Here is an 18765-nt window from a genome sequence, read left to right as displayed (position 1 = left end):
TTTTACCAATCAGCATTATCTTAGTTGGTACCAAAATATGTTATTTGCTGATCATTAAAAAAAATCTTATATCCTGCTGGTGAGAGCAAAATATTGCAAACAATTAATATTAACTGAATCAACTCTTATCAAATTCCATTTACTTTTGGCTTATGAAAACTGATTTTCTTAAGATTTAATTAGCATTCATGATCATCATATTGTGAATGTGGATTTCATTTATTTTATTATTCTTCTTTCAGTCGCTAGACAATCTCAAGGATGGTGAATCTGCACATTTTGAATGTACTCTTATACCAGTTGGTGACCCCAACCTTAAAGTGGAGTGGTTCTTGAATGGAAAGCCTATTCCACACTCTTCTCGAATCAAGCATGTTTCTGATTTTGGATTTGTTGTCATGGATATTGCATATTGCCAAAATCATGACACCGGAGAGTACGTCTGTAGAGCTACCAATAAGTAAGTCATGACAGTATTCTGTTAAACACTTGGGTAGGTTAATTTTCTCAGCCAGTTCAAATGTTCAGCCAGAAATAGAACGAGTTTATTCATCACCATGAACTATACTGTAGCAATAAATGGTTTTTTCTACCTAGCTACTTAAATATTTTCTGTATTACATGATATAACTAGTGGCCAAAACTAATTATTTCAAAGTGTAATTTTCTTTTCAACATATTCAAAATCCTGAGCTTAGTCAGTATTAATTTGATTGATCTTTGTGAAGCTGTAAGAATGATTCTTCTGGGTTTAATGAATTAATAATATTCAATGGCATTCAGAGAATTAACTTGGGGAAGTAAAATCATTGTAACTCCTCTGTCTGCAGTTGGTTGTAAGTGCTTTAATGAATATATGTGCCATTGAATAGTTTCAAGTTTACAACATGGAAAATAAGTTAACTCTAAATGTTAATGTATGTTGTACAATTTTTGGCTTAGCTATTAGTCTGCCCTGCTATGAGTAAGCAGGATATCAAACTTTATGATCTATTTTTCAAACTGTCATTTCTCTAATTAACAGATATGGTGAGGATACAACAAGAGCATCTCTTAAGTGCCGAGGAAAGGGTGGAGTATATTTGGATACTTTGCAGCCTGATTCACTTGCCCGTATTCGTGAGCTTGAACTATCTGGACATCCTCGCTCTACAGAGCCTCAGACACCAGTTGAGGAGCCTCCTCGTTTCATTACTCAAATATCTGACATTACAACTCTTGTTGAAGGACAGTCTGCCCACTTTGAAGCTCGCCTCACACCAATCACTGATCCTCACCTAAAGGTTAGTGACAGATAAAGTTTTCCTGGCTCAGACTGATATGTGGAAAAGTATTTTTTAAATGATACTGGAAAAACCATTTTTGAACTAAATTGGCTGTATTATGTGATAGAGAATATTTTTTAACTCGAAATAAAAACTTTTTCAACTTTAACAATCATCATGTTTATAAACTAGGACAGTTTCACCGAATAGCTTTCTTACCTGCATACGTATAGGTCCTAGCCAGTTAAGCTCAGTGGCCACTTGTTAGAGGGCCTACAAAAATTTTAGACTTATTGTGATTTTGAGTATCATAAATAATAGATTGGAAAATGAAATCAAATGTAAGCTTTGCCTAGATTTTCTCAAGGGTCCCCAGAATGAAAAAAAACATTCAACAAACTGTTTCTGTGGCCAAGGGTAGTGGTTTTTGTGATATCTCAGCCTTACTTGAGATGGGAAACTTCATTTTCAATAAATCAGTTAATGTATGAGAATAGACATAAATAAGAGAGTATTTAGTTACAGAATCATCAATTTAATTATAAATTACCGTAGCATGCATACTATTTGACATCAGGTCATCTGATGATTAGATTACACATTGGTTCTAGCAAAAGGCATTACCTCCTATCCCATTCACTCTACTTCCTGTCACCTTACCTCAACAAAGGTGTCAAGTGACATTTACCAACTAAAATTTTCATCAACTTTAAAAGTTTTTTTTTCATACTCAATGTACTTGTGTAACTTACAAGTGTACAATTTTGAGTTCTCAAGTCATTACTGTTATTAGCAGAATTCGTCTAGTTACTTGTAAACACTGCTTTTACTGTCATTTGATCAATCTTATTTACATTTCCTTTAGAAATTGAAATAAAGCTGACAGTTTCTTATTTGGCTATAAAAATTATTTAGACAAAGCTGATTACAGAAGCTCTGTATTTTCTGGAATTTATTCTGTGAAGGTTTGTTTTTTGTCCTAAAAATTGGGCATGCATGGAAGAAATTTCAGAAGACACATATATGTAGGCACCATACAGTGCATGATGATGTAGATGATGCTATCTGCACCAAATGTTAGGGTGTAGGGAAATCGATGATCTTGAATTGCTGGCTCTGTGGAAGGTAAGAGGGTTATGATAGAGTAAATTAAGGGATGGGATTTCTGGGATGCAATCTCATAGATAAACTTATGCCACTTTGTTTAAGCTGGAAGACTCATTTTCTACTTTTGTATTCTCCTCTGATTATTCTTCTTTTGACAAAAATAAATCAGACATTTACATTTATAAATGGCTTATAACTAACTTAGAGAAAATGTCATTGTATTTCTATAAAAGTTGCCATGTAGCACATTTCGTACAGAGGTTTTGCCTTCTATTTTTTTCTAAAAAAGCATGCAATCATTTTCATTTTTATGCAGTAGTTCTGTTATCGTCCTATTAAACATTTCTCTTGTTCATATATGATCATGTCTCTTCGATTAGTTTCACTGTACACTAGTGTTGTCTAAGGGATATATACTTCAATTTTTTTAAAGATATTTATTATAAACTTGAGTGGCAAATTGTGCAGTCTTTTTGAAGAAAAGACCGTAAATATGTGCATGAAATATGATTGATGAGCATGTGCTTTTATCGGTGAAACTGGTGTTTGAATATTTACACACATTTTTAGAATGACATTAAAAAATTTTAAACTGGGTTTTAGTAAGAGTTCAGTAATTTACACATTAATCATTAATTTATCTAATAGGTGGAGTGGTTCTACAATGGAAAGAAGCTTCCACATGGCCATAAATATCGCACATTCCATGACTTTGGACTTGTTATTCTTGACATTCTGTATTGCTATGAAGAAAATTCTGGAGTATATGAATGCAGAGCTGTCAACCGTGTTGGAGAGGATATGACCAAGGCAACACTTAAATGTGTTTCCAAAGCAAATCTGATTTTGGATTCACAGCTTCCTCAGGTAAATAAATATCATGAATGGCCTGAGTAATGCAATAGGCTATTTTGATATTTTGACAGCATCATCTTTAATTTATTTAATTATGCTGACTTTCATCACTCTTGTTTTTTTGCATCTCTACTAGGGAATGGAAGGTGGACTGGAGAAGATACAAACCCTTGAAGATTCCCATATCAGATCTAGAGATGTCCTCACTGCTGAAGAAAGATGCCAAGCTCCTGTCTTCACTGTGCCACTCTCCAATATTGATAGCTTGCGTGAAGGTGAAAGCGCACACTTTGAGGCCCGACTCACACCAACTGATGATCCAAAACTCAAGGTACTCTCAATTACTGCAAAAAATATTATTTTGCTGCATAAGATTGCTTTTTAGATTGTTTGAATTATTTCATATTGTACATTTATGACATTCCTGATGGTTCAGCATAAAAATTGGCTAATAATGAGCAAGCTTTGATACAGAATGTGGTGACAGAGTCTCACAGAACAAGTGTACCTAATGCAAATCTCTAAGTGTTTTTTCACATCTGATATTTTATTTGATGCTACTAAAATAATGGCCAAAAAGGTAACTGGAGATATAAGTAAAAATATTGTAAAAATTAAATGTTAAATCATTGAAGTTTATGACTTTAAGTAATTCAAGATAAGTTTTGATAATTTCTGAAGATGAAAGAGGGGGATTGGGATGGTGCAGTGGCTAGTGTATTGGCTTCCAACTGAGAGGGCCTGGATTCAAATCCTGGAGAGATATTTTCAGTGGTATCCTGATCCCTGCTTATTGAATATGTAATCAGTTTTTTTTTCTATTGACCCAACCATTGAGCATTAAATTTTGTGCTGTGCAATATGTTATTTTTGAGCTCTCATGCCCAATGATCTGATCCTTGTAACATGCATGAATAAGGACGAGGTCATTGTAGAGGAGTCCTAAAAAAATATACGCTCTTAAAATGACACTCTGAAGTTGATTTTATTCATAAATACAATACTCTCCCCAATGATTCCATTTGGGAAGTGCAAAAATATGTATTCAAATAGATGCTTATCTAATGACAACATGCACTATGGGTAGCATTGACCTTATGAAATTAGATATATTATGTCCTCAATTTAAGCCTACCACCTTATTTTTAATCTTAAATGTTTAACATATCAAACTAGAAATATATACAAATAACTTTTTAGGTATTCATAGAGTAGGCATATATTTCAACATTATCCTCTTGATTCAAAAAGTTTGTTTGTCATTCTTTCATTATAGTATTGAAATCATAGAAATATTTGTCTTACTTCATAGGTTGAGTGGTTTTGGAATGGCAAATCACTTAAAACTGGGTCACGTTTCCGGACTTTCCATGACTTTGGTTTCGTCATATTAGAAATCTCACCTGTGTATCCTGAAGATTCTGGAGAATATTCCTGCCGAGCCACCAATGATTATGGAGAAGCTGTAACAATATCAACGATGAAAGTACAAGGTCTGTAACAATGAAGTCCGAATACATTGAGTGGAATTTATCTACCAAGAATATTTCATTGAATTTATCATCTCGTTGTACTTATTACGTATGGAACTAAATACTTCTTTATCGATAACAGTAGCACTACAAATGCTGTTTGCCATTTTTTTATGTCATTGAACATTTTTAAGGGGGCATAGAAGTTAAGATGAAATTTTGAGTCTGGCAAAAACAAAACATTTCTGAAAAAAAATGAAAACATTCCAAAATACTTGATTTCACATTGGCAATTTTGATTTAGGGTTTTATTCAATTATTATTTAATTTATTTTTGTCCATATTCTATAGGCAAGAGAAGCATCATTCTTGAATCACAGTTGCCTAAGGGAATGGAAAACACAATTGAAAAAATTGCTGAGCTTGAAGGCTTAGGGCATGTCCGAGGTGCTCCAGTTGAAGAAGAAGATACTGGAAAGCCTCCAGAATTTGTAACAACACCAGGAGACTTAGTCTTGCAAGAAAATTCATTGGCTCATTTTGAATGTCGATTGATTCCTATCAACGATTCCAGTATGAGAGTAGAATGGTTCCATAATGGAAAGGCTTTATCTGCTGGTTCTCGAATAAAGACAATAAATGACTTTGGATTTGTCATTTTGGAAGTTGCTGGTGTTTATCAGAGGGATTCAGGGCTGTATACCTGCAAGGTATGATTATATCTTTATCTTGCATACGTAGTAAAACCAAGTATTTCAGATGTGGTTAATGATCATTTAATTTAATCTAGGCTACTAATCGGCATGGAGAAGCTACAGTATCTTGTCAGCTTCAAGTTAAGGGAAGACAAGGCATTATATTGGAACCTCAACTACCACGAGATTTTAAAACTGGAACAACCAGTATTCAGAGGCTTGAGGAAGCCTTGTATAAAAAAGAAGAAATAATTCCTGAAGAAGAAAAGCCTCAACCTCCACGATTCGTCACGGAGCTTAAGGTAATATTTTCTCTTTCACATACATGTATCGTGATTTATGAGTAAAGATCATTTAAAATTTAGAAATAATTATGCTGAGATTATCTATTTCAATTGAAGTGGCTATTTAATTATAAAGTGATAAGTCATATGTAATTATGGTCTCATAATTCTTATAATACAGGATGTGACGGATATTACTGAGGGAGCTCCTGTCCACTTTGACTGCCGTGTAGAACCCGTTGGTGACCCAACTATGCAAATTGATTGGTTCCACAATGGGCGTCCATTCCCCACTGGCTCACGCGTGCGAACATTGAATGACTTCGGTTTTGTTTCTCTTGATCTTGACTGGACCTATGCACGTGACTCAGGTGAATTCCTTTGCCGAGCTACGAACAAGTGGGGATCAGCAACAACAAAAGCCACTCTGATGTGTAAAGGTTGGTTTCACATTTATCATATGCCAATATTTATAGTAATATACATTACTTTTAATGAAAGAAGAGAAACATACATAGTGTGTAATATTTTTGTAATAATTTCATCCTGAATCATTTTAAACTCTAGGTTGTTTTACAAAGCTTGGTCATCCCTGTTAGTTTTTTAATTTTGAAAAGCAGTCTAGTGCAGTTACTTTATATAAAAGATTTGAATATTGCAGTCATTTTAATTAAGAATAAGTTAACCATCAGAGTTCAATTTAAATCCAAATTTAAATAGCCTGCCCACAATTATGGAGATTACCATCAGAAATTCTTTTATTTTGCTATGACTTTATCGTTAAATTTATTAAAGTGATGCACATCAATAACAAAAAAATAATGTCAACTATTATTATTGCTGTGTAGTAAAAGTAATAACAATTTTCTGTCAATATGTGGACCAATTTTCTACGAATATGGATGTTAAATCTAAACCAAATTCTCATAGATGATTTGTTTAAGACTAGGTAAAGGTATGTAATTATACCTTGAGTGTACATGAAATTCAAAGTTATGGAAATCAATTCATGATGTAGTCATCCTTGAACTTTTCTCACAGATAAGTTCACTTTATTCATGGAGGAGCAAGGACTTGGTGATCTTCTCTCAGGCATACAAGGTTTGATTGATTTTCCAGGATTCATATGAACTTAAGTTGGTGTTGGCCTGTATATTGTTATACTAAGATAACTAACATTTTTTTCACTATTAGATGCAGGTGGATTCATATCTGATGAGGCTAATAGTGGAAGCTAACTGAATGTCCCGAAGTAACCATCAGATGCGACATATCTCCATTTACTAATTATATCACATACTTTGAATTCACACAGATGATAGGGGAAAATTAATTCTTATTTTGTGTAGATAAGCTTCATAGGTGATTTAGTAAAACAAGTGTCAGGGGTGTAAATTTTGAAAACGTGAGCTAATTTTTAACTAATGGGTTTAACAATTTTTAATTGTTATACAGTACTTTTTTCTGTATAATTAATGCAGAGATGTTATTACATAATACTTTTCAGTATATATAGTCTGGGTACTTTAAAATTGCAAAGTATATAGTGGAGACATTACAACTGGAAAGGTGTTAAGTGTACTAATAAGTAGGTAATGGTATCAAAATATTAATTATCATAAGAATCATTTATGGGTATGGTTGTAAAATTAACCAGGTATAGGTATTCGTATATTAATTATATTGAAATATTTGTAGTTTTTAGTTGGCAGTATAATTGTTCAGTTAATATGTATGTATTTTATGAAATGCTCATGTTGTCCTTTAATCCTATAGTATCCCTAGGTAAAGCATTGCAATATAACCTTACTTGTCAAATGAAACATGGAAACAGAGAATATTACCTAGTGATAATTAAGGTATACTTTGTACATAGGTGAATCTAATGAAAACTAAATATTTGAACAAAAATGGAGCACAAGTGTATCAATTTTCGACATAGTCTCCTTGCCATTCAACACACTTCTTTCAGTGCGCAGGAAGTACGTGGATTCCTCAGGAAAAAATATTCTTGTGGTCAAGTGACTGGTGCACTACCTGGTGTACCTCTTCATCAGAATGAAATTTCTTTCCTCCCATCACCTCTTTGAGTGGTCCTAACCTGTGATAAACAATTGAGGCGAATTCTGGTGTGTATGGTGGATGTGGTAGAGTATCCAAGTGAAGATCAGTGATGGTTACAACTGTTGTTGGGGCAGGATGAGGTCAAGCTTTGTCATGTTACAAAATGACACCCATGTTACAGTCAGATATCCAGGTTGCTTTAAAATACTTTGATAAGATATCAATGAAGATGAAAAAGTAGAATGCATTTCCAGAGTTGAAATTGATGATACAGCAAGGGATTCACTGGTAAACAAGGCACCTGGGATGGATGGAATATCATTGGAAGTGATAAAATATTAGTGAAGTAAAACTTAGGCTCAGGTCTGTAATGTAATGGATGATGTTTCTGTGAGCGGAGGATGGACTAAGAATTTAGTTATCTTCATTGTGGAGGCAAATAAAAAAATTAGCAAGATGAACCAAGCATCAAAGTGAAGACCATCTAATGGATTAGTAGATTAGATAATATGATCATCCATATGAGCGATCTTTAAACATCTGGGAAAATTAAAGGAAAACTAGCATGGTAAGCACAGTTGTTAAAACTATCAATATTTAAAAATACATTTGGAGACTCTCTGGTGAAATGTTCAGAAAATGAGGGATAATTTGAATTGAGCCACCTGGGTGAATATTCTAAGGAGAATTCTATATAAGCTTATGCTGCATTGGTTCAGTGGGAAATGAAATACAGGTAGTTGGCAGTAAAGTACCATTGAAATACCATGATACATAGATGTATAGGGCTTGAAATACCTTTGGTTATGCAACTGATTTTATACGGCCACACACTGCAGGACAGTAGAGTGGAGGTACATGATTTCTTTGTAGCTTAGAAGTGCTGAAGATTTAGCATTACGACACAGGCAGTGTTTAGCATTACATGCTTGTGTACTCCCCATGTGAAAGCACCTCTTAGCCACAATGTCAGCTTTACTGGAGTTTTTGAATTTATTAGAGTACATGCAGTTATATATACATCACAAATATGTACTATAAAAACCTAACATCGATAAAAAATTATTTTCTGGTGCTGGTACCTAACTTCAGTGAAATTTGGTCATTTACATAGAATATTAATTTTTTATTTTTCTTTATAGCCAAACATGACATTATATTGGACTCACAGCTCCCTCAAGGAATCAGTGGTGAAAAATTAAAAGAGTTGGAAAGAGGTCCTTTGACTGTTGCACCTAAAGAAGATGCTCCTCTCTCTCCACCGAAATTCATAACACAGGTAATGGCAAATGCTTGTAATTGTGAGATTCTGTTGGTTTTTATAACTTATGTGCTCAGCCTGTTTGCTAAAGCCTATAATGTGTTCTTTTTACATTTCAGATTGAGTCAGTTGGCATTGGGGAAGGAGAGCCTGTTAGATTTGAATGCCGTGTGGAACCAAGAACTGATCCAAAGCTGAGAGTAGAATGGTTCCATAATGGGAAGCCTTTGCCTTCTGGACATCGCTTTAGAACCTTATATGATTTTGGATTTGTTTCCCTTGACATTCTTTATGCCTACCCTGAGGATTCTGGAGAGTATGTTTGCCGTGCAATCAATGACTTGGGTGAAGACACCACTAAGGCCACAGTTTCTTGTAAAAGTAAGTACAAATACTTTTCAAGTATTTTGAGTATTCGAGTTCATTCTAGGCTTTTATTTAAGAGTCACTATACTGTATAACTTAATTGCACCCAGACCTAGACTCTGGAGGGGATCGGGATTGGTGCGGTGGCTAACGTACTGGCTTCTCACCCAGAGGGCCCGGGTTAAAATTCCGGCGGTGTTGAATATTTTTCAGAGGTATCTCGATCCCTAGTTTAGGTGCTATGTGGAGGGCACTTTGAGTGAGTATGCCGTCCGTCGGATGGGACGTTAAGCTGCGGACCCCTTGGTGCCTTTTGTAAAGAGTAGGCTAATGCCGACGCCAGGTTTCTCTCCACCCTTCATCCTTTCCTGTCCATCCCCTCTGGTGCAAATGACCTCAGCTGTCAGTCACCTCCCCTAAATGCTACTACCCCTAGACTCTGGAATACTTTCCAGTTTTAGATCTATGGTGCTTAAAGTGCATTAGTTGATTCAATTACAATAAGGGTTAATGCCTATATTCTGGGTGGCTTATCAGTGAGGGAAATCAGGATATTTTTTTAAGTTACGAATATGATATGCTCAATTTTCAGTGTCCCTTGACACTGTTGGCAATGCTCCTTGTGTACAGTTATATAGATAGTTAGATGTAATTCCAAAGAAACTGCGGGAGATGCCGCAACAGTAACTTTTAACGGAGTCATCCGCTAATGTGCATTTAAATGCAACAATTTCAGAGTCAAGGCGAATGATTTTTACACTCTTAAATTGTTGCGTAGTTAGATGTCTTTATTTGGGCAAAATTGAGACCAAATGGTCCCTTCTTCCATTTAACCATAAACACATTTGTGAGATCAGTATTATTTTGTCTGGCCAATTACATGTGCGGGCTCTGCCAAAAACTAAGAATAAGGGAAGATCGATTTTGGTGATACCAGTGTAATGCACATTGATGAGGGATGATTCACTAGAAGTGCATAATTGTATTCTAAACATTCAGGAGAGAACTTAGGGAAAATGCAGCATTGTTGTCAGAGGAATTGGAAGAAAAAACTTGTAACAGGAATTTATAAGTTGAGTGGCCGCCCTGAAATTGCAAGAGAGTCTAAATCAATTCTTATATTATAGCAAAGAAAAATAGAAAACTGTAACTAAATCAGAATATGCTCAATGGGTGAGATTGACGTTTCAGCATTTTTCCTTTTGAATTATATGCATATGTATTTCTTTCCTCAGATTAATTCATTCACTTGGAGTTATACAATGCATTTTAAAGCTACAAATTGAAGTTAAAAATTCCACTCACAGCTGTTAAAAGGTGTTACATGAAAATCAGTGACTAAAAGTTTTGAAATCTACAATTCCAGAAGTAAATCAATGCCTATGTAATGCAAGCATTTCTGGAATATTTTAGCTTGGAATCATTTAATATGGAAATGTATTAGAGCAGATTGAGTCAGATAAATGTAAATATTTATGCACATATGTTCACAAATGTGGATCAGGAAAACTGAGAAAAGTCATGAAATGTCTAAGTTCCTCATGGTGTTATCAATGAGTATAAACTTTTGCATCCTAGTGTTTTTCTCTCCAATTTTCTAATATTAATTTGATCTGCGACTTTCATATGGTTCTTTCCCATTTCTAGAGCTCCCAACTATTTTACTGCAGAATCAGGTACCAAAGGGAATGAAGAAGTCAGAGGCATTAATGCAAATGGAAGCAACCATTAAGAAGTATACTTCAGAAGTCCATCTTACAGAGGATGACATTTATGATCCAGATAAGAAGCAGCCGCCCAGGTTTGGAGAACCTGTTCTTTTTTCCATTCCGTTTGAAGTATAATTAAGCATTCTCTACTTGCTGCTAATTGTTAATGTTATTGCTTGCAGGTTTGTGACTCAAATACAGGATCAAACATCACTCATTGAAATGCAGTCAACCAAGTTTGAATGCCAATTAGCACCTGTTGGAGATCCTAACATGAAAGTGGAATGGTTCTTTAATGGAAAGCCTCTTCCTTACAGTAAGTTTCATGTTATTATAGGCAAGCAAGTGTGGGAAACTAAATATTGATCAATTTAACTATTTCTTTATTTTAAATGGGGTTACTGCCTCCATTTTTTTGAAATTGGACACTTTATTTGAGAAAACATATAAAATCACACTATGAAAGGTATCCACAAACCATGAAGGCAAGTAAAGGGTTGTGAGGCTTTCGTGCTCAGGTAAGCAAGAGCAAAGAAATACCAACATGCACTTGCCAACAATCCAACAAACTGGTGGTGCATGTTAACAGTAACATTATCCAAATAAAAATAATGAAAACTATGTACACTATGACCATTCTGACAATGTCTTACATTCTTCATGTAATGTTTAAAAACATACTACACTGGGAATTTGAAAGGGAAAAATAAGGAATTTGTCAGGAATTTACCATTTAACCTAGAATTCAGGACAAAACCAGATGTTTGCTAACACCAATGTAATATACCTCCACTGTTTTAAAAGTGTCAGTACATTCAAAACACATGATTTTGCATTTTGTCTGCTCGGAGCATTGTTTATAATGCAGCTGTCACTAAATTCTAGTTACCCTATTCGAATACCTGTATATTTTGATTATGAATTACAATTATTTACTTTTTCCTATTATCCTACTTTCCCTTTTCATGTAATATTTATACTTGTCTCTCTCTCTTTTACTCTGTTGACTTCATCCAGATGTCATATTTAAATTATACTCCATGTTTTCATAAAGATTATAATTATTATTTCAATTAATTAAAGGACAAATCCTTTTAAAATTAGTTTAAGTTAATCCCCAGTTGATGTCATTTATAGGCCATTATTTAAAATAATTTTCTAATTTTAACTTTTCATTATTATCATTTTCTAGAGAATCGTTTCACCCCAATTTATGACTTTGGGTATGTTGCAATGAACTTTGGATGGGTATATCCTGAAGACAGTGGGGAATATTTGTGCCGAGCAACCAATCTTTATGGTATGGATGAAACCAGAGCTATAATTAAAACAACTGGAAGACCAGGCATCATATATGAATCACAACTTCCTAAGGGAATGAAGAGTATTGAGAGGATTCGAGAAATGGAGGCAGCCTGGCAATTGTAAGTGTTTTGAGTAGGAGTATTCAACTTCAATCTTAGAATTGACTTACTACAACTTACAATGATATTTAATTGTTTAAACTATTGAAAAATGTTTTAAGTCCATTATCTCAATTAATCACTCTTGATTATTTTCAAATTAGGCTATTTCTCCTCACCAATATACATGGAATAAAAGAATAAGCTCACATCCTTGCATTTTTCCTGTTAAAGCTTCTATTGAAGGATAGAAAATAGTTGTTTATAACTTGTAGTGTGATCATGAATATGAACCAAATTCATATTCAATCACATTCAATTTGATTGTGCTAACAAGTATTAGTTCATCTATGATCTTGCAAATTTGTCCTCGTGCAATATGCTTGAAACAATAATGTACTGATTATTGTTTCATGCGTATATTTAGCAAAATTTGGCTGATTGGCGGATGGCTTATTATACCATTTTCGAAGTTCATTAATACTTCTTGCTGTTATTTTATAGCATGTTATTGTTTTGTAATTTGGTATTATTTACATATTTTATGTTGTAACCTTAATATAGGGCTCCAGAGGAACTGATGCAAGATGAAAGGCCAAAGACTGCTCCTGCTTTTGTTACAAAACCAGAGCCGTACACTGCAATGGAAGGAGAGCCAGCCCGCTTCTGTTGTCGTGTCACAGGTTATCCCAAACCTAGAGTGATGTGGCTAGTGAATGGCCATACTGTTGTGAATGTAAGTTATTGCATTATCCATTACATTAATATCATATATATATATATATATATATATATATATATATATATATATATATATATATATATATATATATATATATATATATATATATATATATATAATAATTATACATTTATTTATCCAGCTCAGTAGTGTACATTATTTTGAGAGTATGCCATGCCAGCTGTAGAGGACACTTCAATGGGATATAGATAACATTATTCATGAGTAGAAATACAAATACAGTTATCACAGGAAACTAATATACACTTAAGTTTTACATAAATGTTCATTTGCACTATAATAACACTCATCAACCAGATTTGATAATGGATTCTTCTTGAATGGTGAAATTCTTGTCTCATTTTTTAAATGGTTGGGTAGATTGTTATACAATTTTGTGCACATTGATGTTGGTCCTTCTGACGGGTTTTGTTTTCACGTGTATATCTTAACATCTTCTGGTATAGTGACGGTGATAACTGTTATTAATTTAAAAGTCACTCTTGTTTTTCTTGGCATAATTCACTTAATATTAGATATTAGACACAAGGTACAGTTAATATTCCCAAATATTAAAATAGAGGGTGACAATGTGCACAAAAAGTTTGATATCATATGAGTCTTACTATTTTTTCTGAACTAAAAATACTTGATTTATTGAGGATGATGTTCCCCAGATTACAAGTTGAATTTTAATGTGCCAGAATTATGTATATACATGCACAATATCCAAATTATCAGTATGAATAGTGTCCCTCTTCTTTTCTTTTAAGGAAATCTTTTAAAACTTAAACATTTTTGGGTCTTGAAATCATCCTGCCTCATGCTCTATTTCTGGTGCATATTTAATTCTTTGTTTTTATTATTCTAGGGCACCAAGTACAAACTGACCTATGACGGCATGTGGCATTTAGATATCCCAAAGACCCGGCAGTATGATAATGGAAAAGTGGAAATAATTGCTCGGAACTCAGCTGGAGAAGCATATGCAGTAACTGATTTAACTGTAACATCTCGTTATGATGACTATCGAAAAGTTCTCAAGAATTCACCAAGACGTAAGTTAACCCATCATAATAAAAAAATGTTTTTAGTAATAGTTTATGTTTTATTTAGGTTGAAATCAGAAGAATATCCCAGGAGCTACTGTTGCAGTTTTCCAGAGAAAATAGCTGTTGTAGATAATTGGCTTTTTTTAGGTGGGAGTTGGTTCTCAAACTGTTCAAAAATATATTATTCTGTCTGGTTTATTGTAAATAAACCATTTTGTAATATCTCACACTTAGTTGAAATACCTTAACTGTTTTCAATGTGACACAATCTTATCATTCTCAAGAGATTTTTGAAAAACTCTGAATGATTGGTATGATTGCTGTATTGAAAGGAATTGAGATATTGCAATTGAGTGTTTTATTTTCAATTCCAAAATTCCACAGTCGATTCACCTGCCTTTACCTAAATATTGTCTGGGCATTTGATATCATTGCATTTGGGTTACCTTCACATTTTACTTCAGCTTTAAAAAGATTTTTGAAATCAAAGAAGTAATTAAAACAGTTTGAGGTCCACTTCCTTGGAGCTTTGCTTTGTTTTTCAGGTGTACATCATGCCAGAGTTTTTGTTTTTTAATAATGTATATGAGAATTTTGTTTCTGATACCCTTAAGTGCAAATGATTTTTTTAAACAATCCACATAAAACCACCTTGATTCTAATCACAAGCTTACACTTAAACCAGCAACACGGTTTTCTAATAAACAATGGTTTGCAGTGAACAAAAGCTCATTCCATGAACATTTGATTGTGAAAACTTCCAAATTGAACATTATTGACTTCATTATTCAACTCAAATACAATCAACATTTGTATTTCAATCAACCATCATGGAGTGGACTGTTTTAATATACTAACACACCATGACACTGCTTGCACAAAACCTACTACTTCACACATTCGAAAATTTACCTGCTTTTCTCTAATGGTGGCCATTAGAGGAAGTTGCTTTTCAATTGGGAGAAGTGTCTAACTGATTGAAAGATATGACGACCTCTTTTGTCTCTTCATGCTTCCATTTAAGGACTTCTCAGGTATGGATTTTTTCATAACTATCCTTGTTGTGCTGTTCCACTGTATATATTCAAAAATGTGTTATTTTTCCTGTTTGTTCTCCTTTGTCATTCTTAAAAAAAAACTATATTTCACAAAGGCATGAAAATTGTTGGACCAAAAATTTCCAAATAACCAAAAATTGAACCTTATTTAATATTAAATAATAAGCTACAAATATCCACTGAGGTGTATATAGCTTCATTTTTTTATTAACCTTTTACTAAATAACGTACCTGTTTATAATTTTAAATGAAATATATTAAATTCCTCTTAAAATAGCTTAAGGATTATGTTTTCCTTTATGTATTGTTATTGTTAAGTTATGTATATGTATGTGTCATGTTACTGTCATTGTTCCCAGCCATGTATTTCCTGACCCCTCATTATTGCTTGATATGTGTTCCATTAAGGTAATTGTGAAACTGCTTAATTTAAAATCAACTTGAAAGTGATTGAATTTTCACATAATCTTAATAGATGCCTCAAGTTAAGCAAGATCTATGTGCCTTTAGTATTATGCACATTTTAGTGATTTTAAGGGCTTAATGTCTTGGCTGTAGAGATTGAGAATGTAAGCTTTTAAGCATATAGAATTCAATCAACTTCAAATTTTAATGAGCTCCTGCATGTACTGTTTGCTGAGCGTATTTATCTGCATTAGCATTGTTTTCATAATGTTTTTGTGCCACATGGCAGCGTGGTATGACTTTGAACTGGGTCAATACCAGAAGGAGAGACAGGAAACAGAATTGGAGAGGATATTTGAAGAAAGAAGTGGGCAGCAAGTTGAAATCCCTACAGATCACTTAAAATCAAAGGTGGTTAAAGAGCAAGAGCCAGAATGGACCCAGCAAGTCAGGAAGAAGAAAGGTGATGATTACTACATCAAGCTGAAAGAGGTAAATGTTAAATATATAATAATTGTTAGATTCAAGGTTATGAATAAGAATATATGAATAATATATATATGAATAAGTGCTTTGTTAGGCGAACACAATGCATCGTCATGATCTTGACACTATGTGAATTACAGTGCTGTGATTTTGATATTTGTTAAAGTCATGGTACTTATGCTAGAGCTTTGATTACATGCAAGGAACCTCTGTCTTGTGGGCAGGATAGGGCCTTAAGGGTAGATTAAAGTAACTTGAGTCTTGCTAAAAATGTATTTTGTGTATGCATACTTTTTGGGTCAGCTGAATTAGTCAACTTAGTGGAGAAAGACCTTATAGACTATATTAACTCTGCTTAGTTCAGAGAATGCTGTAATACTGCTTACTACGCCCTACCAACTGTGTTACTCATTTAACTTTAAAAGTATTTATTGCAACTTTTGAGTAGATCAAGCAAAGTTTTGACGCAGTGAATTTGCACAAATACACATGTGTGAAACCATTTTTGTTGTTGTGCGTCCAATGCGACAATTCTTCTATTTTAGAAAACATTACAGTCTTATTTAATAGTAATTTTTATTTATTTCATATTGTTGTGAGGGTTTAGCTTGTGGTTTGTTCTAGCTGAAGACCCATTAGCACACTTTAATTTCCACTTGAGTCTTAAACTGTTACCGTGGGCAATGAGGAAACTCTCAATGGCTGGTACATTTTTAGTACTACATTCCTATCTTATACCATTCCATGAAGATAATAATTACCAGAGGGAGAGAAATTAAGATAGCAAGCCTTACAGGAATCTCTCTAGCAGCAGCATGTGGCTCAGTGGGGTGTAAAAGTGCATCTTTGGGTCAGTTGCTAGGACAAATGGTATGCTTAATATTTATTTAAGTCTGAATAAAATAAAATCTTCTGTAAAATACAACTGTAATATTCTAGGAAATGACAGGGAACCAACACTATTCATATAGTAACGCCCCAAAGTTTGATGTTGCTCCTTACATATGAAAATTTTGCTCTGTAATTCTGTTATGTTCTAGTAACATGATTTTGGTAACATAATGAATCATACTTGTAGTAACCAGTTCACTCAAATTACTTTTAAGTTATGTGTCTATGTCTGTCTCACTGAAGTTGTAAAATTTACATGATAATCAGTGTCAAACACTGGATTGCATGATTATAGCATCAATAGTTGCCTGAAATGCTTGCCACTTTCAAAAGTCAGCTTAAAAATTTACTTTCTACTAAGCTACATTACAATGAATAAATTATGTATCTTAAAGATGCTGTCAGATTCTTCCCCCTAAAAGTTAATCTTCTATTATTTCTGAGATTCATTTTTTGGTATGTTGTTGATGTGAATAAATTAACTACCTCATGTCCTAAAGTATGTAAAGGTGATATTGTTATTGTTAATAATATGTGTTATTGTGTACATTCAGGAAAGTCAATTTGGAGATTAATTTATGCCCTTGATGGATTATTGGAGAATAACTTTAACCTAATTAGTATAGGTGTGTGTGGAGGCCAATGAGTTACAGAAATTAAAATCACTGACTTGTTTCAGGATCATTAAAATATAGTGATGAAATATAGTTAAAGAGTTTTAACTGTAATCAGGAGCCATAGACTGATTTAATGAATTCCTAACATCTTAAGTCATGCTATATGTTTGAAAAATATATATATATATAGATGTATATATGTATATATATATATATATATACAGGTATATATGTACATATATATTTAGAAGTTAACCAACTGACCAAATGTTCTTTATTTTATATTTTCAAGTTGGAAGAAGAACAAGTGATCAAGGAAGCCAGACTCAGAGAGCAGTCGCATCAGTTTGCTATTCCTGGAGAGAAAATTGTTTCTAAATCACTGGCAAAAGGCATGGCCCAAAGTTATGAAGATAAAGTGTAAGTGGAGATAATGCTTTTCTTGTCTTATTATGTAACAACATGATTGCCAGAACATTGATACAGAGCTATTTCAAATCTATAAGATTTTATTAAGTTTAATTATATTTTGAATAGGGATTCCAAAGAGGAAAAACCTAAATGGATTCCTCCACCATCTCCAAGATTGATTCGTGAAGCTCAGCAAGAAAGGGAGGAACAAGAAGAAAAGAAACAGACAAAGATAATTACCATTCCTCCTGAACCATCAGAATCAAGTGTTCATGGCAAGGAAGTACATGTAGCCAAGCAGAAGCAAGTCCAAAAGGAGGTAAAGAAATTTATTTTTATTGGTTGTTTCTTTGACAACATCCCTTGCAGTAAAACCTTGATATTTTCAAATTGAAGGAACCAAAAAAATCAGGCTTTAAAAAATTACATTTTCATTTAATGAGCTTTCAAAAAAATGATTATAATTCAGTGTTTGCTCACTAAAATCACAATATTACGTCCTCTCTATATTAAAATATGAGATACACGACTTTTCAAGTTCATAATTAACTTTTTAGGTTATTTTTTTAGGAAGGAAGCACTTGCTCCCATCAGTAATCAGTTTAGAACATATGAAAATGAA

General features: G+C 33.5%; 1 protein-coding gene across 8 annotated transcripts in view; it reads left to right on the top strand.

Moving 5' to 3' along the window:
* Window positions 1-18765, top strand: part of sls (sallimus) — a 249950-nt gene that overhangs the window by 85162 nt on the left and 146023 nt on the right. For all 8 annotated transcript variants that reach the window (XM_071587293.1, XM_071587296.1, XM_071587295.1 and 5 more), the window contains 18 exons: window positions 243-460; window positions 1025-1283; window positions 3021-3239; window positions 3364-3558; window positions 4540-4720; window positions 5051-5409; window positions 5490-5696; window positions 5860-6118; window positions 8885-9021; window positions 9123-9384; window positions 11017-11170; window positions 11261-11394; window positions 12271-12502; window positions 13046-13217; window positions 14095-14281; window positions 16028-16230; window positions 18025-18152; window positions 18270-18462. In XM_071587293.1, the coding sequence (XP_071443394.1) occupies window positions 243-460; window positions 1025-1283; window positions 3021-3239; window positions 3364-3558; window positions 4540-4720; window positions 5051-5409; window positions 5490-5696; window positions 5860-6118; window positions 8885-9021; window positions 9123-9384; window positions 11017-11170; window positions 11261-11394; window positions 12271-12502; window positions 13046-13217; window positions 14095-14281; window positions 16028-16230; window positions 18025-18152; window positions 18270-18462 (3699 nt within the window). The remainder of the gene's footprint in view (window positions 1-242; window positions 461-1024; window positions 1284-3020; window positions 3240-3363; window positions 3559-4539; window positions 4721-5050; window positions 5410-5489; window positions 5697-5859; window positions 6119-8884; window positions 9022-9122; window positions 9385-11016; window positions 11171-11260; window positions 11395-12270; window positions 12503-13045; window positions 13218-14094; window positions 14282-16027; window positions 16231-18024; window positions 18153-18269; window positions 18463-18765) is intronic.

Source organism: Hetaerina americana, unplaced genomic scaffold, assembly GCF_022747635.1.
Source record: "Hetaerina americana unplaced genomic scaffold, ioHetAmer1.1.p SCAF_3, whole genome shotgun sequence".
In the NCBI taxonomy this organism is placed as follows: Eukaryota; Metazoa; Arthropoda; class Insecta; order Odonata; family Calopterygidae; genus Hetaerina; species Hetaerina americana.
Note: the sequence above shows the minus strand (reverse complement) of the source record. Positions and strands in the feature narration are given on the sequence as shown.